At 50.4% G+C, this 27,477-nt stretch overlaps 14 protein-coding genes across 14 annotated transcripts; 10 read left to right on the top strand and 4 right to left on the bottom strand.

Moving 5' to 3' along the window:
- Positions 1-172: 172 nt before the first annotated feature.
- Positions 173-1,663, top strand: Bathy10g01910 (cystathionine beta-lyase; the record flags this gene model as incomplete). Its single annotated transcript, XM_007510379.1, has 1 exon — positions 173-1,663. One exon carries the CDS (start codon positions 173-175, stop codon positions 1,661-1,663), a length of 1,491 nt encoding a protein of 496 aa, XP_007510441.1.
- Positions 1,664-1,831: 168 nt separating this feature from the next.
- On the top strand, positions 1,832-3,499 carry Bathy10g01900 (DNA methyltransferase; the record flags this gene model as incomplete). The annotated part of the gene is made up of 1 exon (XM_007510621.1): positions 1,832-3,499. The coding sequence occupies one exon, from the start codon at positions 1,832-1,834 to the stop codon at positions 3,497-3,499; it is 1,668 nt and encodes a 555-aa protein (XP_007510683.1).
- Positions 3,500-3,886: 387 nt separating this feature from the next.
- Positions 3,887-9,223, top strand: Bathy10g01890 (unknown protein; the record flags this gene model as incomplete). The annotated part of the gene is made up of 1 exon (XM_007510596.1): positions 3,887-9,223. One exon carries the CDS (start codon positions 3,887-3,889, stop codon positions 9,221-9,223), a length of 5,337 nt encoding a protein of 1,778 aa, XP_007510658.1.
- Positions 9,224-9,524: 301 nt separating this feature from the next.
- On the top strand, positions 9,525-11,707 carry Bathy10g01880 (S-adenosyl-L-homocysteine hydrolase; the record flags this gene model as incomplete). Its single annotated transcript, XM_007510424.1, has 2 exons — positions 9,525-9,842; positions 10,307-11,707. 2 exons carry the CDS (start codon positions 9,525-9,527, stop codon positions 11,705-11,707), a joined length of 1,719 nt encoding a protein of 572 aa, XP_007510486.1.
- Positions 11,708-12,073: 366 nt separating this feature from the next.
- Bathy10g01870 (predicted protein) lies at positions 12,074-13,417 on the top strand (the record flags this gene model as incomplete). Its single annotated transcript, XM_007510468.1, has 1 exon — positions 12,074-13,417. One exon carries the CDS (start codon positions 12,074-12,076, stop codon positions 13,415-13,417), a length of 1,344 nt encoding a protein of 447 aa, XP_007510530.1.
- A 60-nt stretch (positions 13,418-13,477) lies between these two features.
- On the bottom strand, positions 13,478-14,475 carry Bathy10g01860 (pantoate--beta-alanine ligase; the record flags this gene model as incomplete). The annotated part of the gene is made up of 2 exons (XM_007510669.1): positions 13,478-13,481; positions 13,514-14,475. 2 exons carry the CDS (start codon positions 14,473-14,475, stop codon positions 13,478-13,480), a joined length of 966 nt encoding a protein of 321 aa, XP_007510731.1.
- Positions 14,476-14,737: 262 nt separating this feature from the next.
- Bathy10g01850 lies at positions 14,738-15,598 on the top strand (the record flags this gene model as incomplete). The annotated part of the gene is made up of 1 exon (XM_007510685.1): positions 14,738-15,598. The coding sequence occupies one exon, from the start codon at positions 14,738-14,740 to the stop codon at positions 15,596-15,598; it is 861 nt and encodes a 286-aa protein (XP_007510747.1).
- Positions 15,599-16,045: 447 nt separating this feature from the next.
- Bathy10g01840 (predicted protein) lies at positions 16,046-18,349 on the top strand (the record flags this gene model as incomplete). The annotated part of the gene is made up of 1 exon (XM_007510726.1): positions 16,046-18,349. One exon carries the CDS (start codon positions 16,046-16,048, stop codon positions 18,347-18,349), a length of 2,304 nt encoding a protein of 767 aa, XP_007510788.1.
- A 104-nt stretch (positions 18,350-18,453) lies between these two features.
- On the bottom strand, positions 18,454-21,659 carry Bathy10g01830 (plant synaptotagmin; the record flags this gene model as incomplete). Its single annotated transcript, XM_007510623.1, has 2 exons — positions 18,454-18,472; positions 18,514-21,659. The coding sequence occupies 2 exons, from the start codon at positions 21,657-21,659 to the stop codon at positions 18,454-18,456; spliced, it is 3,165 nt and encodes a 1,054-aa protein (XP_007510685.1).
- Positions 21,660-21,819: 160 nt separating this feature from the next.
- Positions 21,820-22,422, top strand: Bathy10g01820 (predicted protein; the record flags this gene model as incomplete). Its single annotated transcript, XM_007510649.1, has 1 exon — positions 21,820-22,422. One exon carries the CDS (start codon positions 21,820-21,822, stop codon positions 22,420-22,422), a length of 603 nt encoding a protein of 200 aa, XP_007510711.1.
- A 248-nt stretch (positions 22,423-22,670) lies between these two features.
- On the top strand, positions 22,671-23,291 carry Bathy10g01810 (dihydroneopterin aldolase; the record flags this gene model as incomplete). The annotated part of the gene is made up of 1 exon (XM_007510630.1): positions 22,671-23,291. The coding sequence occupies one exon, from the start codon at positions 22,671-22,673 to the stop codon at positions 23,289-23,291; it is 621 nt and encodes a 206-aa protein (XP_007510692.1).
- A 390-nt stretch (positions 23,292-23,681) lies between these two features.
- Positions 23,682-24,989, top strand: Bathy10g01800 (predicted protein; the record flags this gene model as incomplete). Its single annotated transcript, XM_007510438.1, has 1 exon — positions 23,682-24,989. One exon carries the CDS (start codon positions 23,682-23,684, stop codon positions 24,987-24,989), a length of 1,308 nt encoding a protein of 435 aa, XP_007510500.1.
- Positions 24,990-25,046: 57 nt separating this feature from the next.
- On the bottom strand, positions 25,047-25,676 carry Bathy10g01790 (unknown protein; the record flags this gene model as incomplete). Its single annotated transcript, XM_007510728.1, has 1 exon — positions 25,047-25,676. The coding sequence occupies one exon, from the start codon at positions 25,674-25,676 to the stop codon at positions 25,047-25,049; it is 630 nt and encodes a 209-aa protein (XP_007510790.1).
- A 256-nt stretch (positions 25,677-25,932) lies between these two features.
- On the bottom strand, positions 25,933-27,456 carry Bathy10g01780 (predicted protein; the record flags this gene model as incomplete). The annotated part of the gene is made up of 1 exon (XM_007510556.1): positions 25,933-27,456. The coding sequence occupies one exon, from the start codon at positions 27,454-27,456 to the stop codon at positions 25,933-25,935; it is 1,524 nt and encodes a 507-aa protein (XP_007510618.1).
- Between the last annotated feature and the right edge of the window lie 21 nt (positions 27,457-27,477).

Genomic DNA, 27,477 nt, shown 5'->3' with positions numbered 1-27,477 from the left:
AGTGTTTTAGTCAAAGCGCGTCTATCTCTCTCTCGGATTTTGAAAATTTTTCTCTTACCTTTTTTACGCCCCCTTCATTTAGGGTTTTTGTACTTTTTGTCAAACCCTAAACGCTTTTTGTGTTAAAACCGGTTAAGGGAAAAGCGCTTTCGCACTACTTTCCCGAGACCAAATGTTGCGCGTGTCGTCGTTCGGTGGAGGAGCACAGTTCGCGGCGCCTTCGTCCTCGGTTTCGACGAGAACGAGGAGGACTTTGAAAACGACGACGACGACGACGACTCAAAGTTCTTCTTCTTCTTCTTCTTTCTCGAAGCAGCAGCAGCAGGAGCGAAGAAGGCGTAATAAAAAATCATCGTCTGAAATTTCTTCCGTGTTGCGTTTATCCAAAACCGAAGGGAAAAGCGTCTTAAAATTGAAAAGGCGTTCTTTTGTCGTCATGGCGAGTTCGGAGGAGGACGTCGTTTCTTCGAGCGAGGAGGAAAAAGAACTCATCAGGAAGCGTTTATCTATCGCGACAAAACTGGTGCACCCGAAAACGTCCGTCGAGGACCCGTATTCCGCGTCGGCGCCACCGCTGTACCAAACCGCCACGTTCGCGCAACCGAACGCGACAGAAAACGGGAGGTACGATTACACGAGAAGTGGGAACCCGACGAGAGACCAGTTGGAGGAGCAATTCGCGGACATTGAAGGCGCGACGAGAGCGTTCGCGTTCAGCTCGGGGATGAGCGCGTTAGCGACGGTGACGAGATTGGTGAAGAATGGCGAGCGCATCGTCACCGGCGACGATATTTACGGCGGGACGAGTCGGTTGTTAGCGCAAGTCGTTCCGGAAGTTGGGATTGAAGTCGTGAACGTGGACTGCACGGATTTGAAAGCAGTGGAAGAAGCCATAAACGGTGGACCGACGACGATGGTTATGCTCGAGTCGCCGACCAATCCGAGATTGCAATGCATCGACGTGCGCAAAATTTGCGAGATGGCCAAGAAGAAAGGCGCTTTGGTGTGCGTGGATAACTCCATCATGACCGCGACGTTTCAAAACCCGTTAGAGTTAGGAGCAGATATTAGCATGGTTTCCGCGACAAAGTTCATCGCCGGGCATTCGGATGTTACCGGAGGTTTACTCGCAGTCAAAGGTGAAGAGTTGGCAAAACGCGTGTACTTTTTCCAAAACGCCTGCGGCACGCTTTTAGGCCCGTTCGATTGTTGGTTAGCTTTGAGAGGCATCAAAACCATGGACTTGCGAATGAAAAGACAGCAAGAAAACGCGATGAAATTAGCCGAATGGATCGACAATCACCCGAAGGTCCAAAAAGTAAACTACCCGGGCTTAAAATCCAACCCGTTCCACGACGTGCACTTCTCCCAAGCCACCGGCGCGGGAAGCATTCTCTCCTTCACCACGGGAGACGTCAACTTTTCCAAAACTATAGTCGAAGAAACGAAACTGTTTAAAATTACCGTCTCTTTCGGTGGCGTGACGAGTTTAATTTCCTTGCCGTGTTTCATGTCGCACGCGAGTATTCCAGCAGAAGTCAGAGCCGCTCGAGGCTTGCCGGACGATTTGGTTCGCATCAGTTGCGGCATCGAAGACGCCGAGGATTTGTTAAACGACTTGAAAAGAGCGTTCGAGAAAGCCGAAAAGAATAAAGCCACGTGATACTAACTAAACTACATCAGGCACAAAAGAATGCGCAAATGATACTAAACGCGTAAAAATGTGTGCGTATAGAAGACCAAACCGTTGAAATTTTACTATTAAAAGTACATGTCATAAAACCACACTTTTGTAACTGTTTCTTTGCTTGGAAAAGAGAAGCACATCCATATGCGCGTCGTCGCTTCCTCTCTCTTCGCTTTTCGGCAGCAAGAGTTGCGGAGAAAACAGCATCATCATCGTCATCATCATCAACACCACGCGTACGAGAGGAAGAGGAGACGAAATCGATGCGCCATCGCCAGCAATATCGCGACAAAAACGACAGAATCACCCCCCTTAGAGTATTACGAACACACGAAAATCCCGAGCACAGAGTTCACGGAAACGTGCCACGGACCGGAGGAGTACACCTCTGTGCTTCTCCACGCGATGCGAATGCAGTGGAAGCACGGTTTTACGCACGTTCCGAATGGTTTTCGCAGAGTTACGCACGGGTTTGGGGAAATCTTAGCCGGCATGCAGCCAGCGGCGGCCGAGAGGTGCGTGGAGCTTTTGTTGAGGAGGGGAGAGGCGGAGGACGACGATCACGATACTAGTAAAACAGAGAACAAAGAAAGCGTTTTGGACCCGTTTTGTGGCGGCGGAACAGTACCGGTCGTGGCGATGACGAACGGTTTAATCGCGTACGGGACGGATGTCAGTCCGTTGGCGCTACACGTTTGCGGCCACCGCGTTTGGGTGCCGGAAAACGTGGACGAGGAAGAGACGTGGTTGAGAGAACGGATGAAGAAGATTGAGGCGATTGTTGCGGATGAAAAAGACGCAGACGAAAACGTCAATCCGCTGGGGAGCTTTGCGAGCATTGCCGTAGCGGTGGAGAAGGCGATTTCAGTAGAGAGCGAGGACGACGAGAGTAATAGTAGTAGTAGCGGTAACGAGAGTAATAGCAATAGCATAGACTCGACGACGAGGAAAACGGCGCTTTTCTTCTGTTTAGCCGAAGCAGAACGAAGACATTTCGTGCGACAGAAAAGAAATAAGAGGAAAAAACGGTTCGGGAAGCGACGCGCGACGAGCAATGGTAGCAAAAGCGATCGAGACGACTCGTATTACTCGCCGTTGAGCTTTTACCAAAGGTGCGTCGACGAGTACATATTTCGCGTGAAGGATTTACACGACGCGGTAGGTGGAGCAGCAGACGTGGTCATCCGTAAAGGCGACGCCCGGTTTGATGATTTAGTTCCTAAAGATAAAATTGGAACAGTTTCGGGAATACTGACGAGTCCGCCGTACCCGGGAGTGTACGACTACGTCTCGTTCGCGAGAAAACAAAGGTCGAGATTTCGTGTCGGGAGTACTGCCGGTAACGGTAGCGCGATAACGACGACAATTGAAGAAACTGAATCCGAGAAACCACCGACGTCGTACTACGTCGACGCAAAAGTCCCCGACTCGAATGAATTGGACGAAAACGGCAACCGCGCGCCGTGGAGCGACGATTTCAGCTCCGCCAACGAATTCGGCGCCAAGCGAGAGTTACGGAAAGACCCGTCCGCGTTCAACGACAAATGGACCCAATCCCAAACGCAATGGCTTAAGAACGCCTACAAAACGTTAAAACCGTCCGGTCGAATGCTCGTCATGATTGGCGACGGCGCCAACGTGGACGCTTTAAAAAGCACCGTCGTTTGCGCCGAGCAACTCGGTTTTACGCTTCTCGCCAGTTGTTCGCTCGCTTTGTTACGAACCATGGAAAGTACCGGAACCGTCTATAACGGGGCCAGGAAAGAGCACTTGATTTTGTTCGAGAAGAAGCTTTTAAGTAAAAGTGAATAGACTCGACGACGAGAGAGAGATGAGATGTAATAGTCTTCTTCAATACAACAAAGCTCTATCATCTGTATTTTACTTGTATTTATAAGAAGAAAAATACTACATACGCTTTAAGTAAGAGCGCAAAGGCGAATGGTATTTTGGGAATGAAAAAATGCAGAAATTTTTATGTTCAAACCCTAAACGTACCGAGAGAGGGAAAGTCTCTGCATTCGAGACGAGATGTACACGACAGAAAAGAACGCGCTAAGCTGAGAAGAAGAAGAGGAAGAGTTTGTCCCGAAACACGACGTGTTGACATCCAAACAACGCTTCTGCTTGGTTACCTTTTTTGAGCGCTACTACTGGAGAGAGAGTGAGTTACTTTTTATACACACATCATCACACAAAATGGCCGAGCACCAATCGTTGCTGAGGCCGCGTGAAGCGAACGATGATGCATTTTCGTCGCATCGCTTCGCGTTTACGTCGTCTTCAAAGACGTGGACGAAAGTCCTCGCCGGTTCTGGCGTTATGGTCTTGGCCACCACCCTCGCTCTGAGCGGGAACAAAGGCAACTTTAGTTCTACTTCTTTGACGACGACGAGCGGAACTCGATCGCAACTCGGGGAAGGAGAAGCCGCGTCGGTCCAATCGCACGCGTCCAAAACCATCAAACTGCACACGGCGTGCGCGCCGTTGCACGTGCTCGATTTCCACCCAGACCCGACGTCGTGGAAGAAAAACATGGGCGCGCGAGTGATTGTTCGATCGCAACAAAATCCAGAGTTGGCGTTCGATCGCGGGATTGAGATGACGGCGACGCACTGCGGCGCGTTTGAAGTCGACGCGAACGTGTTAGCGCCCGGGGACGAGTTTACGTTCGCGCTGTACGAAAAGAACGGGCCGAACGGACCGGCGTTTCGAAAAGATGCCGGGTGCATATCGACTGCGAGTAATCCGGATTCGTGCATGCCGGAGAATAACTTGGGGAGAAGCCCGAACAACATGTTTAACATGAACGAGTGCACGGCGTCGACGTTTTCGGATTCGACCAAGACGTTTTACGATCGCGTGTATAAAGAGAGCGACGGGAGGTCGTTCGTTTGGGGGAGTTGCCACTCGGATTGCGCGTTTTCCGTGCAGTCAGAGCTGGCGTTGTGCGAATTGGACGCGCAACAGCAAACGGACGATGGACAGCCGCAGCAAGCCGAAGTCGGCGGCGCCTCGGAGGACGACGACGAACCGTCGGACGGGAGCATGAGCGGTCTTTTGAACACGGCCATGTCCGCGCAAAAAGTGTTCGTTCCGGCGATTACAAACTCGGAACACACGAAAGCGTCAGTTGCATCCGCGCAGGCGTCAAATGAGATGACGCCAGAGGAAATTTTGGCCATGGATAAAGCCGATTTGAAGGGCGCCGCGGACCAGGAGGAAGAAAAAGTTGAAGAAGTCGTTCCGGAACCGGCGGAAAGTACGGCCTCTGAAGCTATTCCGGAAAACGAAACTCCGGCGCAAAAGATTGAAAGATTGCAAAAAGAACTCAAGGCGGCGAGCGAAAAAGCGCAAAGAGACGCCGAAAATGCAGCGGAGGAGGAGAAGGAGGCCAACGATGAAGTTTCGATCCAGGAAGCGCAAGAGGAACAACCGGCGGCTTCGGCGGCGGCGACGACTGATGCCGCAGCGCAAGCGCAAGCTGAGCAAACGCAAGCAGTTGCTACCCCGACCGTGGAGCAGTTGAATGATTTGCAATCGCAATCTCAAGGAACACAACAACCAACGGACTTGGCGGCGCAGATGAGAGCTGACGCCGCCGCGATTGCAACTCCGCAAGCGACGACTGGTTCTGCGGAAGAAGCATCTGCTACCACCACCACTACCACTGCAGGCGGTGGATGGACGAACGATGCCGCCGTAACGCTTCAAGCGGAAAAGGAAGGCCGAACGGACGGACCGTGCAACTACGACGGGTGCCCGCTCGAAGAAATTATCGCCGCGCAACAAGCCGCCATAAGAGAGCAAGAGGAGGCAACGCGCAAAGCTAAAGAAGCGGAGGAGCAAACCGCCAACGCTGTAAAGCAGGCTAAGATTGATGCCGTGAACGCGAAGATTCAAGAAGAAACAGACCGCAAGGCGGAAATTGCGAGAATCCAAGCAGAAAGTCAAACGCAAATCGATCGCCAAACGCGTCTCGAGAAAGGTGAAATCAGGGCGGCGAAGAACGCGTTGCACCCGACCGGTAAAAAATCCTCACACAAGAGCAAGGCGCGAAAGTTTATCGCTGACGCCGACGGCGAGGAGCACAACGTGGTCGTAGAGTTGGAAGTGCCGCCGCAACAAGACGAGGAAGTTGTTGTTGAAGAGTCGGAAGAGCGCGAAAACATCCCGGACCAACCGGAACCGTTGACCGAGGAAGAAGAAGCCTCGGCCAACGCGCAACGCGACGAGATTGATGAGATCTTGGCGCACGCGGACGACGCAAATGTTTTTGAGGAAGAGCAAAAAGAAGCCGCGAAGAAGAAATCTTCTTCCTCCTCTTCTTCGGAGGAAGGCGAAGAGATTGACTTCAAGGCGGCGAAGAAGGAATTGGCCAAGGCGGCAAAGATTGAAGAGCACAAGAGAGCCGTGCAGCGACAGCTCGAAGAAGAAAAGGAAGCTTTCGAAGCCGCTAAAGCTAAAAAGGAGCAAGAAGCTCGGGAAAGGAGAGCTGCCAGAGCAAAGGCGAAGGCTGACGCCATTCGATTCGCGGGTAAAACTCCGGAGGAGATTGAGTTGATGAAACGCATGGACGCTTTGGATGAGATGAGCGCGCAGATTGGCGAAGAGGAAGCCAAGTCTAAACGAAAGGCGGGAAAAGCAAACAAGAACACGGGGGCCATTGGCGTCTCGCCGGAAGAGCAGATCATGTTGGACCAATTGAACGGATCCATGGACGACGAAAGCGCGAAGGAAGCTGCGGATGCCTTGGCGTCCGTTGACTTTGACGACTCCGTCTTTGCCTCCAATGACGACGACGAAGAACAAGAACAAGAACAAGAACAAGAACAAGAACAAGAACAAGGACAAGGAGCCGATGAACCCGCCGTCGACGAGTCTGAAAATGCCTCTTCCGACGGTACTCTCGAAGGCTCGCTCGAAAGTTCGTACGAAGTTCCTGCGTCGAACATGGACCCGATGAGCTTGAAGCCGCGCAAGTGGAAGAAAGTTGCAACGACGGTGCCTTTATCCGAAGGCACGGACACGGGCGCCATGAAGGCCAAGTTAGCCAAGCAGAAACACCAAGAAAAGCTCAGAAACAAGGTTGACCCGGAAACTGGTTTAACAAAGGAAGAACAAAAGTTGATCGATTCTTTAAACTTTAATTCCCCGGCGGAGGATGACTCCTTCGCGAACGGTAGTGATGAAGCCGGAGAGGCTGCGCTTGGGGAACGCAAGACTTTTGATGCGCCAATTGAGGAAGAAGAAGTAGCTATGCTCGGTGTGAGCCCACGAGCTTTGGCGCAGATAAACAGAAATAGAATGTACAACGAAGCAATGGCGAATTTAGGCGAGGCGACGGTCGCGAGCAAGTTTGAAATGGCTGCGCAACAAGCGAGAGCTTTGACCAAACTCGGATCGAGTGAAGACGATGACGCGAAAGCGAGTCTGGAAGAACGAATGCGACAATTAGAATCTGGAGAACTTCCGGAGCAAACTGTGATGGCTACTGCCGCGGCGACGCCTGAAGTTGCAACGGAAGTAGGAGAGGAGACGTCATCATCAATTGATCCCATCACCGCGCAGTACATGCCAAAAGGCATCGAAACGAACGGTATGACGAAGGAAGAGATGGAGCTCATCGCGAATATCAACGTTGACGAAAAGGAAGTGAAGCGAAAGAAAGCGGAAGCGAAAGCTGCCGCGATCGCCGCGGCAAAGGCTGAGGCAGAAGCGAAAGCCAACGCGCCAAAACCGTATCACGAGAAAGGCATGATTGTCATCCAAAACGTCAAAGTTCCGCACACGTTTAAGTTGGATCCGTACAAAAACGTCGCGTGTAATCCATCGCCGACGTGTATCGCTGGTGTGCCGATTCCAGGTGTCGGGTGCTGCCCGGAGGAACTCGTCGATAAAGTAGAAGCACCGAAAGTTGGCGATGAGGAGGAGGAGGAAGAAAAAGAAAAAGAAAAAGCTTCCTCCGACGAACCCTCTCGTAAGCACCGCTACGAGCGATACGACGACGACGACGAAGGCGGAGACGAGAAAGAGGACAGCTCTGGAGATCATCGATCGTACGATTATCCTTTGGCCTCTAAAAAACGCCCCGCGCAAGATTCATCGGATCTGTACTTTTCGCAAAAAGACGTCGACGAACGCGAGGCGCCGAAAGAAGAAGTCGAGGAAGAATTGGCGACGACGTCGTATGACTTCGTGGCGGAGAAGAAAGATCACAAAAGCAAACATCACGCTGAGGATGTCGTCGATTCTGCCTCTTCTTCGAAAAAATCGTCTTCTTCGAAAAAATCGACGGAGAAGGAGGATATCGAAACGCCTTCCAGTCCTTCTTCCACGAAGGAATACGCAACGGCGATGAGCAAGAAGCAAAAAGCAGTAGCTGCAGCTGAGAAAGCTAAGAAAAGTCGCATTGAAGCCGAAAAAGTCGCCGAGGCTTTGAAGAAAGCGTACGAAGACGCCATGAAAGCGGTCAAGACTTCGGAAAAGAAGGAGGAGAAGAAAGCCGCGCAAGCGTACATCGCGCGGCAAAAAGTGAACCATTTAAACGATGAGTCCCGGTTTGGTGAATCACGCCTCGCCAAGGCCCCGGGTAAACAAGCGCGAAATGTATGTCAAGCCTCGAAATGGAAAGACCTCGAATGGCCTTTTTTTGTCGGGAACATGACGCACCCTTCGTGTCAGTCGCAAAATGGAGGCGTGAATGATATGGGAACCGAACCGGAGATGTGTGAAGACGATTTAGCTTCGGTGAGATTTGGCGTCTCTCAAGGGAAAGCCGAGTGCATGCTAGCGCACGCGAAAGAGTGCAAAATCCCCATGCACGATTTCAAATCGTTAAATTACGATTGGACGACCTCTCGATGCCAAGGCGTCTGGGCGGCGCCTTTGTGGATGAGTCCGGACACCTGGCAGTGGGGCCCCGGCTCTGGGGAAATCGACGGCTCTGAATTTTGTATGCGCAAAAAAATGCAAATGAACTTCGCCGGCGGAGGCCACGAAGTCGAACTCGATCCGTACAACATCGACGAAGCCTGGGGACACACGACTATTCGTAAAGACGACGCCGGAATCATCACCGTGACCACTTGCAAAGCGTCCGAGGCGGAAGCCAACGGCGGCGAATGTTTCAAACCGAAATATAAAGACTGCAAAGATTGCGAATTTGGCGAACGCGGGCCGGACAAAGAGTACGCCTGCTGGTGCAACGAAGACCCGAACCAAACGCAATTGAACATTTACGGTTCCGGTGGCTGCGCCGAAGGCGCCAACTGCGAGTGGACTTTACTCTCCGACGTTTGGAACGGCGTCGGCGGCGACCAGAGTTACCACGGGTGCATGGGTGAAGTTCCCACCTTGGGCGTGGACAAAAACGAACCAAACTTTAACTCGCACTGCGAGTTTAGCGTCGAGAACATCCTCGTCAAAGGTCACGGGTTGAACGGTGCCATGCAATGGGGGGAAGGAAGTCCAAACTATTGCCGACATTTGACGGTTCAAAACGTGCGCTCCGCCATCGGTGTCGACATAGCTTAAACGTAACAACAACAGAAGAAGAACAAGACAACAAGAACAAGAACAAAACTGAACACAGAACACATTATATATTATATATTATTATTATTATTACGTCGGGAGAAAGAAGGAATACAGAGAGAAGGATACGAGCGTTATTTATATTTACAACGGAAGAGTTTTAATTTTTACGAGAGCAACTACGAAAAATATTTAGGGTATCAATGTAAAAATCAACGGCTGCAAAGCGTCCCACGCTTGTCCTTACTTTTACCGCAACTTACACCTTACACACACCTACACACATCTAAACACAAACAAAATGGCTTCTAAACCAACTGAAATGTGCGTCATCGAGACGACTGGCGCCCGCGAATACAAGGTACGAATGAATAGTTCTCTTTTTGTGACGATTATGACTTCTGTCTCTCTGTCTCTCGATCTCTTTTTGACACAAAAACGCGAGATGGATAATTATATTCCATCGGGGAAGTCTGGCCGTCGTTTCTCTCGATCATCTTTTTCTCGTCGTCATCTTTTGGATGACGATGCTCTTTTTAACCCCGCGCGTTTTGAGAAGACACGAAACGCATCGTCGTCGCGGAAGAAGATGAAGACGTGTCTTTCTCTATCTCTGTCTGTCTGTCTGTCTCTCTCTCGCGCGCGTCGTGGCAAAGAAGAGCAAACGACACGCAACAAAAAAGCGTCGCCTCAGAGTCGTCGTCTCACAGCCGCTCAAAAAAAAGCAATCTCATCAAATTCGCGCTTTGTCGTTTGAAACAACGCGAAAAGAAGAAGAAGAGGACGCGCGCGAACGCGTTTTGTCTCTTTTACGCGCAGTTTTACATATAAAAGAGATTGAACGATGTGATTTTTGGTTTCTTCCTTTCGTTTTTGTGCGTCTGTGTCTGCGTGTCGTGAGCGGCAAGAGAGAGAGAGAGAATCCGATGATGATGTGTAAGCGTCGTCGGTCGCTTTTTCCCTTTTTTGGTGCTTCAGAGCAAAAGAAGGAAAATCGAACTCAAAATCGAACAATCATTGTTTTTTAGTACGCGCCTGTTTACTGACCGCGGATGTTTTTCATTTCTCATCAAAACAACACAGGTTCGCGACATGGCCCAAGCTGATTTCGGTCGCATGGAGATCGAACTCGCCGAGGTTGAAATGCCGGGTCTCATGTCCTGCGTCTCCGAGTTTGGCCCGAGCCAACCGCTCAAAGGCGCGAACATCTCCGGTTCGTTGCACATGACCATTCAAACTGCGGTTCTCATCGAAACGTTGGTGAAGCTCGGTGCCGTCGTCAGATGGTGCTCGTGCAACATCTTCTCTACGCAAGACCACGCCGCGGCGGCGGTTGCGAGAGACTCCGCGGCGGTCTTTGCCTGGAAGGGCGAGACGCTCGAGGAATACTGGTGGTGCACCGACCAAATGTTGAACTGGGGTTCTGAACCGCTCGACATCATCGTTGATGACGGTGGGGATGCGACTTTGTTGATCCACGAAGGTTACAAGGCCGAAAAGGCGTTTGAAGCCACCGGTGCGATCCCGGATTCGTCCACCACGGACAACGCCGAAATGAAGTGCGTCTTGAACATCATCGCGGCCAACTTGAAGACTAACCCGAAGAGATGGCACAAGATCGTCGAGACGTGCGTTGGTGTTTCCGAGGAAACCACCACTGGCGTCAAGAGGTTATATGAAATGCAAAAGGTGGGCGAATTGTTGTTCCCGGCGATCAACGTCAACGACTCCGTCACCAAGTGCAAATTCGATAACTTGTACGGTTGCAGACACTCTTTGCCGGACGGTATCATGAGAGCCACTGACGTCATGATTGCCGGTAAGACTTGCTGGGTTGCCGGTTACGGTGACGTCGGTAAGGGTTCCGCCGCTTCTTTGAAGGCGGCGGGCGGTCGTGTCATCGTCTCCGAAATCGATCCGATTTGCGCGTTGCAAGCGGCGATGGAGGGCTACCAAGTCGCCCCGCTCGAAGACGTCGTCAGCGAGTGTGACATCTTCATCACCACCACCGGTAACAAGGACATCATCATGGCTTCTCACATGAAGAGCATGAAGAACAACGCCATCGTCGGTAACATTGGTCACTTTGACAACGAAATCGACATGGCTGGTTTGGAAGCTATCACCAAGCGCATGAACATCAAGCCGCAGTGCGACAGATACGAATTTCCGGACGGACACGGCGTTATCGTCTTGGCCGAAGGTCGTTTGCTCAACTTGGGCTGCGCCACTGGTCACCCGTCTTTTGTCATGTCTTGCTCGTTCACCAACCAGTGCATCGCGCAATTGGAATTGTGGAACGAACGCAAATCTGGCAAATATGACAAGAAGGTGTACGTCTTGCCGAAACACTTGGACGAAAAGGTTGCCCAATTGCACTTGGAAAAGATTGGCGTCAAGTTGACCAAATTGTCCGCGGAACAAGCCGCGTACATTAACGTCCCGGTTGAAGGTCCGTTCAAGCCGGCCGCCTACAGATATTAAACATTTAATCTTTTCAAATATTAAATTTTTAGTATATACAATTGTATTGTACGGCGGGCGCCGTAGTAAGGAAGAACGAAAGTTTCTTCTCGAAACGAACGCGCGAACCGTACGAGAGGGGGGTGTTGTGTTTAGCTTAAACTTTGGAATATATGATCATCATAAAACGTGAATAAATGAATACGAGAAGTAACTTTCTCTCTCTCGCTCTCTCTCGCTCCGCGCAAATAGTATTCTACTCGTATTCGCGTTGGTTGCAAAGCGCAAGCAGTTTTTTCAACTTTATCTCCTCCTCGTTTTACTTTGAAACTCCTCACTTTTAGTAACACACAGTTTGCGCAAACCGCAAACGAACCAAAGAACAACATGTCTCCTGTTCGAATCACGTGCGACGCTTCCTCCCCTGCCGGCCAAACCGTCCAACTTCTCTGTCGTCTTTCGAACGTCGTCCCGACGATTGTGGTTTCCAAAGACCAAAACCAATCGACGCCGCCTCGATATGAAGAGGACACGACGAAAGCATCATCGTCATCCTCGTTCGAAGGGCTCGTCCCGGTGGCGAAAGCCTTGACGCGCAGTCTTACAAACGACGACGACGATTTCGTCTCGTCCTCTTCTTTACTGGGCACCACGGATGCGGAAAAACTCGCCATCGACGATTGGCTCGCGGCAGTGAACACCACCTATTCTGGCACCGAATTCGAGGCGGATTGCGAACACGCGTTGGAATCTCTCAATGAGCACTTGAAGACGAAATCGCACGTCGCGGCGAACGACCGAGTGACTTTAGCCGACATCGTTTTGTTCGGCATGGTGAGAGAGAAAGTGAAACAAACGATGTCCTCTGGGCAGTTGAAACAGAAGAAGAGTTTAGTGCGATGGTGTAAGCGGATGCAAAGCGCGTTGTCGCTGGGCGAAAGCGAAGGAGCGATTGACTTTTCCGCGATGGATGTGAAGTGGACGGCGTTGCCCAGAAGCGAGAGCGGCGGGAAAGCGCACGTGTCTACCTCGGATAAGCCAGACGACGGGGGAGCACAGCATCCGCAAGGCGGGTCGCAACCGTTGGACGATCCGGTGGCGGAGGAGAAGCGATTGAAAGCGATAGCGAAGAAGGAGGCGAAAGCGGCGGAGAAAGCGGCGGCAAAGGCAGCGAGACAAGCGGCGGCGGCGGAAGCAGGAGAAAAAGGAGGAGGCGATGCATCGGCGGCAGAAAAAGAAGTCGACGTTTCCGTCGTTGACATCAGAGTGGGTAAAATTGTCAAGGCGTGGGAACATCCGGAGGCGGATAAATTATGGGCGGAAGAAATCGACGTGGGATTAGAGAAGCCGTTGCAAGTGTGCTCCGGTTTGCGCGAGTTTAAAACTTTAGAAGACATGACCAACGCGGAGGTTTTAGTCATTTGCAACATGAAACCGAACAAGATGCGAGGTTTGAATTCCGAGGCGATGGTGTTGTGCGCATCAAACGAGGCGCACACGAAAGTCGATTTCGTCAAGCCGCCGAGCGGCGCGAAAATCGGCGAACGCGTCACCTTTGAAGGCTTCGAAGGTGAACCAGAGAAGGTGTTGAACCCAAAGAAAAAACAGCTGGATAAGGTGTTGCCAAAATTGAAAACTGACGCGGACGGGGTGGCGTGCTACGACGGGAAGAAGGCGATGACGAGCGCGGGCCCGTGCTCGAGCTCCTTGAAGGACTGTTTCATTAAATGATTTATTTTTGGTTACTACTTTTCGCTATTCTCTATATTTTACGCTTTATCCACTTCCACGTTATCTAGCAACCGAACGCCACCGAAATACGCGCACGCTAACACCACGTATTTCTCCCCTTTGACTAACTTTTCCACCGGCCCTTCCAACGTCTCTCGTTGGCGAATCTCCACGTAATCGACTTTACCTCCGCTCAGTTCTATGCACCTTTTAATAAACCCAACCCATCCCTGCGCCATGTTCGCCCCCATAGCCGGCGTAAACTCGTCCGAGCGTCCGGAAATACCATCCGCGACATCTTTCAACGCCACCGATATCGACTCCGCTTGTTTCCTCGCTTTTTCCGTTAAATACGTATTCCTGGAACTCATCGCCAATCCCGGGCAAGAGTCCGCGTCCGACGCGTCTCCGTTCACCGGTTCGCGCACGATCTCCCCGCTCAAAATCTCCACGTCCAAATCGAAATCTCTCACCATCTTCTCGATAACTTTCAACTGCTGATAATCTTTCCTCCCGAACACCGCCGCGTCCGGTTTGACGATGTTCAACAGTTTCAAAACCACCGTCGCCACGCCGCCGAAAAAATGCGGTCGCGTGGTCGCGCACAACCCCTGACCCACGTTCGGGACCGTCACGTGCGCGCACTCCGAAGGGTCCACGCCTTTTCCAAACAGAGATTCCTTCGGCGCGAAGACGCACATGCGCGCGTTTTCTCTTAAATTTTTCATCTTCTCCAAATCTTCCTCTAACGTTCTCGGATACAGGTCAAAGTCTTCGTTCGGTGCGAACTGCATCGGGTTCACGTAGACGCTCACGACGACAAAATCGTATTTGTTCAATGCCAGTTGGATTAAAGACACGTGTCCTTGGTGTAATCCTCCCATGGTTGGTACGAACGCGATCGTTTTCTGTTCTTTGTGTCGCTTTGAATACACTTTCGCTCGAACTTGCGAGACGGTTTCCAAAACGTCCAATGTTGTGTCGTCTCGTTCATCCTCTTCTTTTGATGCGGCGGCGGCCGCTTTGCGACGAGATTTCGGCGAAAGCGGTATGTGCATTATTAGCAGTACTGCTGTTCTTCTATTCGAACGCAACGCGGGGGTGTCAACCCGCTCCGAGAGAAGATGATGTGTCTCTCGCTGCTTCCGTCAAAGAAAAACAGTTAGTTGTGACGGCGCCGACGAGTGAGGATTTCTCTGAGGGGAAAAACGCCATTTCGATTTTTTTAATACTTTTACGCTCTCCGGCGGCGCGCAAAAGAAGAGGAAGAAGGAAAAGGAGAAGGAAGAGGCGATCAAAGAAGAGACGACGGTCGAGGAAATGGAGCGCGTAAAGCTTGGACCGAGCAAGTTGTGGACCGGGTTGGTGTTGCATCATAAAGATATTTTTGTCTCGCATGTGATTTCGAAACTGAATGAAACGGATCGGTGGTTCTTTGCAGAGGCGAATAGAGAGAGTCGGGGTGTGCTTGCGTACGCCGGGGTAAATGTATCGGGATTACATGTTATTGTTTACGATTGTTCATCCATCTCGACGTTGGAATGGAAGTGGAATCACATAGCTTGGGGAGAGGAAGATAACGAAGGAAACGTGATAGATCAAGCCTGGTTTTGCGCAGGAGTTGCTGCAACGAACAAACTCGAGTTTCTCAAGTGGGCGAGAGAAGTGAAACAGTGCGAGTGGGATGAAGAGACGATTGCTGTGGCAGCACGTAAAGCCAATCTCGAGATGTTAAAGTACTGCTTCTCGAATGGTTGCCCTTGTGATAAAAAAGAGTCGTGCATTCAAGCTGCGATTGGAGGACACCTCGACTGTCTTCGATTTCTTTTCGACAAAGTGAAACCTTCGCGAGATACGGAAAAAGATTCGGCAATACACGCAACAATCGGTGGTCACATGGAGATCTTGAAATATTTCGTCGAAGAAAGAAAGATACCCGAGGTAGTAAAGGTCAGCTGCGTGACAAATGCTGCAATGTACGGCCGCCTCGATTGCCTCAACTACTTAGTCGACGAGGCGAAAACGCCTCTTAACGAGTGGGTACACATCGCGTACGCTCGGTATTACGAGCACCCCGAGTGCGAAAACTACTTGCTCGCAAAAGGGTCTCCGGAACCAACGGACGAAGAATACGCGAGATATGTCGCGAGGAAGTTCGAAGAAGAAGAACAACAACAGTAGAACGCGACGATTAAATGAGATACCAGAGAGAGACACTTCATTAAAATTCTCGCGAAACGTTTTCGTCGCACGCTTTGCTCTTTCTCCTTCAAAGGGGAATTTCCTCAAAAATCACTCCCTCTGTTACTCTTCGTAGTATACTCCTGTAAACGCTTTCAGAGAGAGAAAGAGAGAGACATTCGCGCAATTCTGCGAGAAGCAACTTTGAGTGATCATCGCGTTGGACGACTCGCACTTCGAGAGAGAACGTAAACGAGAAGGAGTTCCTCTTTTGGAAAGAGAATTCGAATTGGATTGTGAACGGATCCCCCCGCGCGCTTGAAATTCATCACGCGAACCTTTCGAGGGAGAGATCGGCGCGAGAGAGGAACGCGAGGTTACAAAAAGGCATAAATAAAACACCGACGACGGGACAAAGACGTAGGAGTAAAAGTAAAAGATATCGAGATGGATTTCGCGGCGTACGAGAACCGGGAAGGCGTCCGGATGTCCTTCAACGCCTGGCCGTGTTCGCGAATCGAAGCGACGCGAATCGTCTTACCGACCGGCGCGCTCGTGACGCCAGGTAAATCGATTCCGGAAATGCCGGTGTTACCGTACGAACCGGTGGTGTGCGAAGGGTGCCAAGGCGTTTTAAATCCACACTGCATGGTGGATTACGCACGGAAATCGTGGAGGTGTTGCTTGTGCGATTGCATGAACAACTTGCCGAGAAACTACCACGAAATCAACCCGCAAAACTTACCCGCGGAGTTGTTCCCGACGTACACGACGGTGGAGTACACGATGACGAATAAAAACGTAAAAGCGCCGTGTTTTATGATCGTTTTGGATACCGCGTGTCCGAGGGAGGAGTTGCAAGACGCGAAGGATTCTATCGGACAGCTGTTGGCGCTGTTGCCGGAGGAGTGTTACGTCGGGTTGATTACGTTCGGAGCGACGGTGACGGTGCACGAGTTGAGCGGAACGAGCCCACTGCCGAGGAGTTACGTGCTGAGAGGGACGAAAGATGTGACGCAAGAGAAAGTGAAGAAGTTGTTAGGTTTGGAATTGACCGCTCAGGAATACGCGACGTACGATAAAAATACCGGGAGTCAAGTGGCGAACGAGTTGAGCGCGAAGAGTCGGTTTTTGTTACCCGTGAGCGAATGCGAGTTTGTTTTGAGCAATATTCTCGAGGATCTACAACCGGATTGTTTTCCGAGAGAGAAAGGTCAGAGACCGTATCGAGCGACTGGGGCGGCTATTGCGGTCGCGTCTGGGGTGTTGGCCGAAGCGCATTCGGCGCAAGGCGCGAGGGTGATGGTGTTCACCACCGGGCCATGTACTGTTGGTCCCGGGACCATCGTTGGGAGAGACGCGGAGGAAGATTTGCGGTCGCACCGAGACCTGGATAAAAACAGCGCGAAACATTTTAAAGACGCGACGAAGTTTTACAATTCCATGGGCATTCGTCTGGCGACGAGTTCGCACGCGTTGGACGTGTTCGCGTGTTCTTTAGATCAAGTCGGTTTAGCGGAAATGAAATTAGCTGTGGACCAAACTGGTGGTCAAGTCATCTTAGCTGAACAGTTTGGCGCGGAGAACTTCCGGAAATCGTTGCGGAAAATGTTCGCCAGAAGGGAAGATGGAACCTTGGAAATGCTTTTCAACGGTACATTTAGCGCGTTTTGTACGCCGCACGTGATGGTACAAGGCTGCATAGGGCCTGTTTCCGCCTTAGCCGTAAAATCAAAATCAATTAGCGAAAACGAAGTTGGATTAGGACAAACGACGAGTTGGCGCATGTGCGCGTTCACGCCGTCGACGAGCATCGCGGTGTATTACGAGATTGTCAATCAACATTCGAACCCGTTGCCGCACGGGCAACCGTTTTATTTACAGTTTTGTTGTCGGTACAAGTTGAGCACCGGGGAGATTCGTCTGAGATGTACGACCGTGGCGAGACGGTGGGTAGAATCGAGCGCGGCGCCGGAAATTATAGGTGGATTCGATCAAGAAGCGTGCGCGGTGTTGATGGCGCGAGTGGCCACGTTTCGAACCGAAAACGAAGAGGCGTTTGATTTGTTGCGATGGTTAGATCGAACATTGATTCGAGCCGGAACGAAATTCGGCGAATATAGAAAAGACGAACCGGAAACGTTTCGGTTACCACCAAATGTCGCCATATACCCGCAGTTCATGTTCAACTTGAGACGGTCGCCGTTCTTACAAACCGCGAACAACTCGCCGGATGAAACCGCGTTTTATCGATTAGCGCTCGGACGCGAATCGGTTTTGAATTGTTTGCTCATGATTCAACCAACATTGACGATGTATTCCATGAACGGCCCTCCGCAGCCGACGATGTTAGACGTCACTTCGATCACTCCAGATACGATTTTGCTTTTAGACGGATACTTCTTCGTCGTCGTGCACTCGGGGACGACTATCGCGCAGTGGCGAAAAGCAAACTACCAAGATTTGCCCGATTACGCGCACTTCAAACAACTTCTCGCGCAGCCAGTTGGCGACGCGCATCAATTAGCCGAGTCGCGATGCCCAACGCCTAGGTTGGTCGAGTGCGACCAAGGCGGCTCGCAGGCTCGCTTTTTGTTGGCGAAATTGAATCCGTCCAACACGCACCAGACGCAACATCAAAGCGGTTGGGAGCAACAACAAAATTTCGGAGGCGGCGAGATCATCTTCACGGACGATATATCCTTGAGCGTATTTATGCAGCATTTAGCAAAGTTGGCCGTGGCGAGTTGAGTTTTACTACATAAACATACTACTATAACTACTTGACTTTCGTCCAGCCAGTGTCGTCGGCGGCGCCGTTTTGTCGCTGCTTCTTACTCTCAATCTTCGCGACGCTAGGCTTTCGTAAATCTTCTATTCGTCTCGCTTTTTTCGCGCCTCTCATTTCCACGTACGACTCGGTCACGTCTTTTTGTTTCCACTGTTGGTTCTTACTTCGCCACTCGTATCCCGGAACGGCTTGTTCCATCTTTCTCTCGGCGTCTCTCTCCGCTTTCTTCTTGTCGTAAAACTCTCGATCGCGAATTCTGTCGTGTTTGGGTGTTCTGCCGGCTAATTCGCGCTTCATTCGTCGCAAGGCTTTGCGAAGCGTCGAACGTTTCTCTCGAGTCGTGGAGTCGTATTTATCATCGTCGATTTCAGATTCGGAGGAGAATTCCGAGATACTGTCGCCGGACTCGAAGGAAGACTCCGAGGACGTCTCCGCGTTGCTCGAATAATTTTCGGCACCAATCGAAAGGCGTTGTATCCGTCGTCGCTCACGTTCGTCGTGTTCGAGCTCCTCTTCGCTAGAATCGGAAACGACGGCTCCAGGTATCGGTTTACTTTTCGCATTCATCTTTCCTTTGGGACTCGCGAGCATATTTTGTAGTTGTTGCTGTTTCTTCGCCTCTTCCTTCTCTAAAACTTCATCCAACGCGGATTTGAATTTCAGCGTTTCGTTCGAGTCACCGAACTTAGAGGACGCGCGGTAATACGCTTTCCTCTTTTGGATGACGGATTCGTGTTCGGATACGGGCGACCCCATTTTGACTTTGTTCAGATCCTCGATGTTTATGTGTAAGGATTTTCGTCTGTTGTTCTTCGCCCGGCGGTCTTTCTCGGCATCCCCCGTCTCCTCCGGAACGGCAGAGAGCTTTCTATTCGTTTCCAAGGTTTCGTCGATGTCGTCATCGTCATCGCTTTCACTCTCCTCGTACGACGCTTCCATCTTTGCCATCTTTTTGCGCTCCTTCTCCTGTTTGCTTCGAAATACGCTCGCGATTCGTCTCCCGAGAGGTTTCTTCTTCTTTGGTATCGTCGGCTCCGTCGGCGCGGAATCGACAACCTTCCCTGGACTACTTTGACGCCACTCAAACTTCTCCGGAATGGCTGTCACTGCTGATCCTGCCGCTACCTCGGCGGAAGATAAAATTTTCGACGACGCTTTTTTCTCCTTCTTTGTCGTCAACCGTTTCATTTCGGTTTGAATCAACGCCTCCTTCGCCTCTTCGATGTCTGTCTCCAACGCCGGCGCTTGCGAGACGGATATAAACTCGAACTGAATCAACAGCGTCCCGCACGGCACGTTCGCCAACTCAAATTTCTTCTCCATAAATTCTGCGCCGGTATCTTTAAACACGGACAAACATTGCGACAAGATATCGCCGGAGTGTAATCTGAGCGTCCCGAGACTTTGTTTTCTACCCAACGGCGCGCGATCCCAAACCGAAATTTCAATCGCGCTTCGACTCGATTCCGCCGTATCGACTATGAACTCAAACTCTTCCTCCCACGTCGGTCGCCGAGTGTCAACTTTCGTTTTCGTCTTGCGTTTTTGTTTCCCGAACTTAATTTTCACGTACGGGTCGGGGTTAATACCTCGAGCTGCGCGAAGCGCATCCGCTCGAATAATGCGCGCGTACAGGACGCCGGTGTACTCTTTCCCTTTACGAATAGCCGCGTCGGTTCCAACGTAATTGGAAACCATCATCGACTCTGTCCTCACCGCTGAAGCATTATTATTAATATTACTACTCTCACTCGACGTTGTCTCCGTGTTTGCATTATTATTATTATTTCTATCCTCAAACGGTAAATATTGCAAAGTCACGCGCAACCTCCCGTTCGTTTCTCTCTTCTTTTCCACTTTATCTACATTCATGGCTTTCCGTCCAACCGCGGCGACGCCTCTCGCACCGACCGATAAAATCGTGAACGGGGAATAAATAACCGCTTTGGCGACTTGCGTCGACCTCGACGCGACGCCGTGAATTTCCGGCTTCTCGATGTCCAAAGTCAAACTCAACGTCTTGTTCGAATCCTTCATTTGAAATCCGCTCAAATCGCACAGCGCGAACCCGATTTCCGTGTTCAATATTTCCGTTTGCTCCTCGTCGTTGTCTCGCTGTTTGTTCCCGTTATCGAATCCACCTTTTAACATCCGTCCAACCACGCTGGAGTTATACACGGTAAACTTGATTTTCGAGTACCGAATATCGTCCACGCGCAAACTAATCTGTTCCTCGTACACCGGCGACCGCCCACCTTTCACTTCCGTGTATTTCCTTCGCGCGTTCTTTTGATTCAACTCCACCGCGACGAACGACTTCAAACTCGTCATCGCGCTCACGCCTCTTTCTAAAACGTTCATCCCGCTGACCAACTCCTCGGCGCTTTGGATCCCGATTTTCAACAACCCGCTAATATTCGTGTTCTCTCTCTCCCACGTTTCTCCCATAGGCACCCAAATCTTTTGCGGCCACACCATCAAGTCCACCAACGAGTTTGTAATTAAATGCCTCAACGAGCTCGCCACGAACGGAATGGTATTGATATCTCCACCAATCAGTTTCAAACTAAAATCAATCGTCGGCTTGTCCACGAAGGCAATTTTCATCCCGTCGAACGACGGCCACCACGGCACTAACGGCGTGAACACCAACCTCACCACCCCGAACGCCTCTATGTGTTCTAACTTAATCGGTAAATTAATCCCAGCCGCTTTCACGTCCAAAACCACCTCTGGTTTCACCGCCACCCACTTAAACTCCAAATCCAACGTGACCTCGCCTTCCACGTCGTCCAACACTTTCGCCGCGGTTAAAATCGGCGGCTCGTCCCCTAACGTCCACGTCCGAAACCCAATCTTCAGTTTACTCATCTTCGCTAAATCGTTCACCACGTCCGATAACGCCCAAATAACCGACGAAGCGATCGCTTTATCCAGAAACGGCCACATCGTTTTCACCGCTTTATTCAGCCAAGGCACTCGATGGTAGTCCGAAAAGTCCACCCATTTCGGTAACGTCCCGATGATTTTCCGTAAACTCTCCGGGTTTAAAATCGTATTTGGGTGGTTTTCGTCCGCGATTTGTCTCAAGACGTCTTTTAAACCGACGAGTTTTCTTTTCGTTTGCGTTTTCGCCAAGGTATAGGCGAAGAGGAAGGTGAGCGTTAAAAGCATCGCTTGTGCGACGAATCCAAACGAGAGGAGCACGACCGTTTTTCCCGTCTCGGAATGAGGGTTCAAAACGATCGTTCTTCCATCGCCACCGTTCATTGTCGTTCTTATCGTTAGTATTCCAACAGAAAACAGTCGCTTCGTGTCACTTTTACCACGCCGAGTGCATTTCAAGACCTATATTCGAGCGCAAAGTAATTCTGGCGAATTGTAATTCGTTGACTTAAAGGGAAAAGTTCTTCACTTCAACAGACACAAAATGGCATCTTTTGCAGCGGCTTTAAAACCACCGTTGCGGTGCACCCTCGCCTCGAAAAAGCGAGAAACACTGATCATGCCGAACCCGTTACGAATGGGTGGAAAATTGGTCGGGGATACGTGGGTGAACACGTCCGATTGCGAAGATTTCATCGAGGCGGGATGTGCGAAATTCCAAGCGAGTGATTACCAATCCGCGATTACGTTCTTCGAGAAAGCGTTAACCGCGGAAGGCGCCGGGACGAAACGGGACCGAACGAAACCCGCGGAGTTAACGATGGGTGAGAAACAATCCGCGTATTATAACTTAACCGCGTGCCACGCGAAAATGGAAAACTGGGATTTGGCGTTTGCGAGTTTGGAGTTGACGTTCCAAAGCGGGTACGCGAACGGGAGGTTGTACGGATTAGGAAGGGCCGCTCGAGATTACGAACTTCTGGAGCAAGATTTAGATTTCGAAAATTTGAGAAAAGACGAACGGTGGAACACGATTTTGACGAAGTATCGCGTCAAAGGAAGCGAATTGGCGTTTCAGTTGGATCCGTCGAACTCCTCCGTCGGCAAGGCGGTGGAACTCATGTCGAAGCGAAAGAAGAATACGTAATAGGAGTACTTTTAAAGCAAAGATTGCGCGTCGTCGTCGCGTATTTATATTCATCATCATCATCTTCGTTTCATTTTCTTTCTTTTCCTCTCTAAATCTCTCGTTTGTATGCTGATCGGCTGAAGCGTAAACTCTCGCGTATCCTCTCTTATAGATCAATTCCCCTAAAAGCCTCCTCTCAAATCGTTACAAATTGAACACGCGCGAGCGAACAAAAACGACTCTCTCCTTTAGGTATAAAAGCAACAATGCCGCTCAGATCCTCAATGTCAGTCTCTTGTTGTTGGTGGTTGGTAAAAAGAGCATCGTTTCCGCCGCTTCGAGGATATCTTCTCTCCGTGTTTCCGTCTTCTCATTCCACCCATTCCCGGGAAAATTCCGAATTGGATGCATCCTCGTCCTCGTATTCATCATGGGCGGGAGAAGAAGAAGATCATCTTCCTCCGGATAAAATCCATCTCAACGACTTACAATTCCACGCCTACCACGGCGTCCTTCCGAGCGAGAAATCGCTCGGGCAGAAGTTCTTAATCAACGTCGAGATGAAGAAGAGGAGGAATACTTTATCCGCTTTCGATACTGAAACACCAACACCATCAGAAGCAACGGAAGAGGTATTAAAAGCGCACGACCGAATCGAACACACGGTGGATTACGCCAAAGCGTTCACCCTCATCAAATCTATCGTCGTTTCCGGCCCGCAAAGAGATTTAATCGAAACCGTCGGGGAGGACATTGCATGGCAGATTTTACGCCAGTTCGCTTCGGTGGACGAGGTGAAAGTGAGCGTCGAGAAGCCGCACGTAGCGATAGACGGAGATTTGAGATCGCTCGGGATCTCGCTCGTCCGGAGGAGGAGTAAACCTTAGATAGTTAAAAGAAAAGAGTTCCATTTCCTCTTCCCATTGAGTAGTCATACTTTTGTAGTCGCGTGTATGTGTGATCGTTTTGTACTCTCGTAGCGCTCGCGTATTTTTAAACCACTCGTTTGTCCTTTGCATCTCTGTTGAGTTGTTCTTTCCTCACACATATTTAAACCAAGAACACGCGAATACGACAACAAAGAATAAAAGTACGCAACAAACAGTAACGGTGTTATTAAAACGACGATCAAACGTATTAAAGTGATTCTCTGCGTCGAATCGTTATCATCGCGCTGCTTTAATAACAAAGGTATGCTACTACACATCGCTTTGATGAAAGATTTCCTTTCCCCGCGTGTAAAGCGGATTGGTGGTGTTGTGTGATTGGATGAGACGATGAAAAGTAAGCTTTTTACCTCGAAAGAAGACAAAGACGAAGACAAAGAGAGAGTTTTAAGCGACGAGATGAAAACGAGAAGTACTCAGAGTGGTAACAGTGATAAAAGTGGTCGTTTGCCGAAAGAAATCGATTGGGAACATTTGGATAAATCGAAATTCTTCCTCAACGGGATAGGCGCCTTCTCTTTGGCGACGCTGGCGTTGTACCCACTCTCGGTGGTGAAAACGAGACAAATGCTGGAAGGGACGAAAATTCAAACGCCGTTTAAAGACGTGGTGAAGAACGTGATAAAAGACCGAGGGTTTAAAGGTTTATACGCGGGATTTGGGACGGTCGTGTTCGGGGCGATACCTTTGCGGATGGTGTATTTATCGACGTTGGAATATACGAAAGGGAACGCGCGAACGCTGTGCGAGAAGTACGAGGTGGAGGAGATGTATTACGGGATCGCGGACGCGGCTGGTGGAGCGACGGCATCGTTCGTGAGTCAGACGTTAGGAACGCCGATAGATATTATCAGTCAGAGGCAACAAGTGAGTGGGCTGAGACACGCGAATTTTACCAAGGACGGGACGTTGAGCCCTTCGTCGTCGGCGGCGAGGAGTAGCGGGAGTAGCGTCGAGGCGAGTAATACGGTATTTCGCGGGTATAGGAATGGGTTTCACGCGTTCAAGGAAATATTGAGAAACGAAGGCGCGAGAGGTTTGTATCGCGGGTACGTGGCCTCCGTCGCTACGTTGGTCCCATCCAGCGCCATTTGGTGGGGATTTTACGGGACGTACTCGAGGGTGTTTTGGAACCAGTACACGAAAATGTACAGTGGCGACGATGAGAAATTGAACGACAACAACAACAATAGCATCGGTGATGGCGAAGAATTCAATATCGACGATATCGACGATAACATCGCGTTAGGTGTTACCGCGTTGAGTGGGCTGTGCGCTGGGATGAGTTCGGGATTCATCACGACGCCTTTGGATGCGGTGAAAACGCGGTTTCAAGTTTTATCCGGGCAACAGCAAAACATTAACACTAGCAAGAATACTAGCGACGGCGGCGGCGGAAATAATAATAGTCACACTAGCAGCAATTATAAAAGGATGACAATCGCCTCGGTGGCGAAGGACTTGTATCGAAAACACGGCATTCGAGGGTATTTCCGTGGCGTTTTGCCTCGAATGGCGAGCGTTTCGTTGTGGGGTACGACCATGGTTTCCTTATTCGAAGCTTTGAAACGCTCGGCGGCGGCGGAATCGGCGGCGTTAGCCGCAGCCGCGCGCGAAGAGGACGACGACGATGAATGAGTTTTGTAGTTTATGTGCAACTAGATAAGAGTATATGTGTGACAGACTGAAGTATTTTTACGCGCCAATCGATTGTCGCAGATTGGCAATCATATCTTTCATCGCCTCAATCTTCTCCTCTAACATCGCCGACTCGTTCGCCTTATCCGCCAATTTCCTAAACGACTCCGTCATGATATCCAATAACTTCTCCTTTGCCGCTCGATTCCTCTCCTCCGTCGCTTTCCTCACCATATCTAAATGTTCCAGCGTTTGCGCGTTGTGCGCGTCCATGCGATGGATCAACCTCGTGACCGTTTCGAACGCGTTTTCAATCTCGCTTTTCAATCTGGGATCCATGTTCGGTTTTAACTGTATATCGATCGCGTTGTCCTTTGTTTGCTCTGCATTCGCCGCCAACGTCGTCATTCCTCCTTCGTCTTCTTTCCTCGGCGTCTTCTTTTCCTCTCCTCCTCTTTGTTGTTGTTGTTCTTCTTCTTCTTCTCCGTCTGCGCCTTTCGCTTTTCCCCGTGGGGAGGACTCGCTTTCACTCACCGTTTCTTTGCCCTCTTCCTCTTCTTCATCGTCCTCGTCTTTGCCTTGCTTTTTTCTTTTCCTTCCCCGACGCGTGTTCTTCACCGTCGTCGTCTGTTGCCTCGTCGCCGGGCGAATCTTCTTCGCGATCGCCGGGAACTTTGGAACAACCATGATTTTGTGTCGTATTTTTTACCCGCAACGATGGATTGTAAAATACGGACGAAACTACGAAACATTTAGATGATGAACTTCTTCGGCTATACATCGCCTGTGTAGTGATGCTGATCATAGATTGAGCGAAAGTTGAACGCTCGCTCTTTACACTGTTACTTTTATTTACTGTGATGACATCGAGCCGCGCTATTGGTTTTACTACTATTATTACTACTACTATTACTACTCCGAAAGCTGACTTACGTACTCTTCATCATCTTTCGCCGACCCATTCTCCGGTTGAAATTTCCCCGTCTCGATTTTTATCGAACACCTCGAAGACTAAATCGACGGATTCGGCGTCTGCGGCGCCGTCGCCGACGGATTGGATTTCTTTCCGCACGCGTTCTCGATTTGTCGTCGTGGGTTGTTCTTGAGAATCGCTTTTTCTGACGACGACGGTATTAATATCGTCGCGTAAAACGTCGTCCAAGTTGTCCAAGTTGACGAGGACGTATCGCAACGCTCTCAACTCTCGCACGTGTTTTTCGTGTTTGCCTCCGCCGAAGAGCGACGGGATGAACGTGGATTTGCTCTGACGAGTAAAAGCGCCCCAAAGACCGACACCGATGGCACCCATAGCGAACGAGATGACAGAAAAAGCGCCGGTGAGACCAACCGCGCTTTCTTCCAAACCGTGAGGAACGTTCATCCCCATAGCGGCTGCGGGTAAACTCGCCGCCGCGCAGCTCATGCCTAAAATCGTCGCGCGAAGGTTTAAGCGAACAACTCTATTTCGGTCGACATCCAGTTGTAATTCCCACACCTCTCGCGTCGCGCGCAAAGCGTTTTTTAGCTCCAACACGCGACCACCCATCGCTCGAGATCTCCCCGCGTGCGACGTTAGCAGCTGCAACACGTTGTTCGTATTCTCGTCGTCGGGTGTCGACGACGAAGCGATTTCCACCTCGTCCGTAGCTCCTCCTCCTCCTCTTTGTTGTTGTTCTAAATCAAACGAAAACTCCTTCCTCAACGCCTCGTCCAACATTTGATGATGCTCCCTGATGTCCGTATCGATCTCATCCAACGCTTGCTTCAACGGCAACAACCTCTGAAACTGCCCCACTGATAACTCAAAATCCGCGCGTTCGCCGTTATTCTCGCTACTGTTCTTCAGCGGTTTCGTCACCGCGTCGACGAGCAAACCTAACCTTCGCAGCTTCAGCTCCAACTGCGTCGACGCTTCATCCAAACACGCTTCCGCGGCGAGTTGCGGGAACGAATAATAATACGAACGCTGCTGATTCTGCTGCTGTTGTTGTTGCTCTTCCTGTAAAATCGTCTTCATCAGCGAGGACACTTTCTGCGCGACCGCTCTTGAGCTCGCCGAATCCTTCTCGAACAAGTGTAAGCAGTCCTCCCCTATAACCGCGCTAAACCTGTTCGTCCTCAAAATCGAAAACTTTTCTCTCTGTACCATGGTCGCGGAAACGCCGGTGAACTTATCCGCCACGTGTTCTAATAAAGACACGTCTCGCGCGTGAATGTGGTCTAGGATGAGTTTTTGGCTGTGATTGCGTTCGAGGGAGGTAAACATCTTCCCGCGTTTATCAACAATCAGAGAGGATAACGGTGGTGATTTCCCTAAATTTGCGCTAATGTTGTTCGAGGTGTTCGAAGAGGAAAAGGAGGAGGTTTGCGTAAAACTCCACATCCTCGCTCGTAAATCAGTAGCAGCACACGAAGACCAGCATTTTCGGCGGCCCAACCGCGACTTCGAAGTCATCATCATCATCATTGCACGTGTCAAAACTCTTCA

The sequence above is a fragment of the Bathycoccus prasinos genome (genome assembly GCF_002220235.1).
Source record: "Bathycoccus prasinos genomic : Chromosome_10".
NCBI lineage: Eukaryota > Viridiplantae > Chlorophyta > Mamiellophyceae > Mamiellales > Bathycoccaceae > Bathycoccus > Bathycoccus prasinos.
Note: the sequence above shows the minus strand (reverse complement) of the source record. Positions and strands in the feature narration are given on the sequence as shown.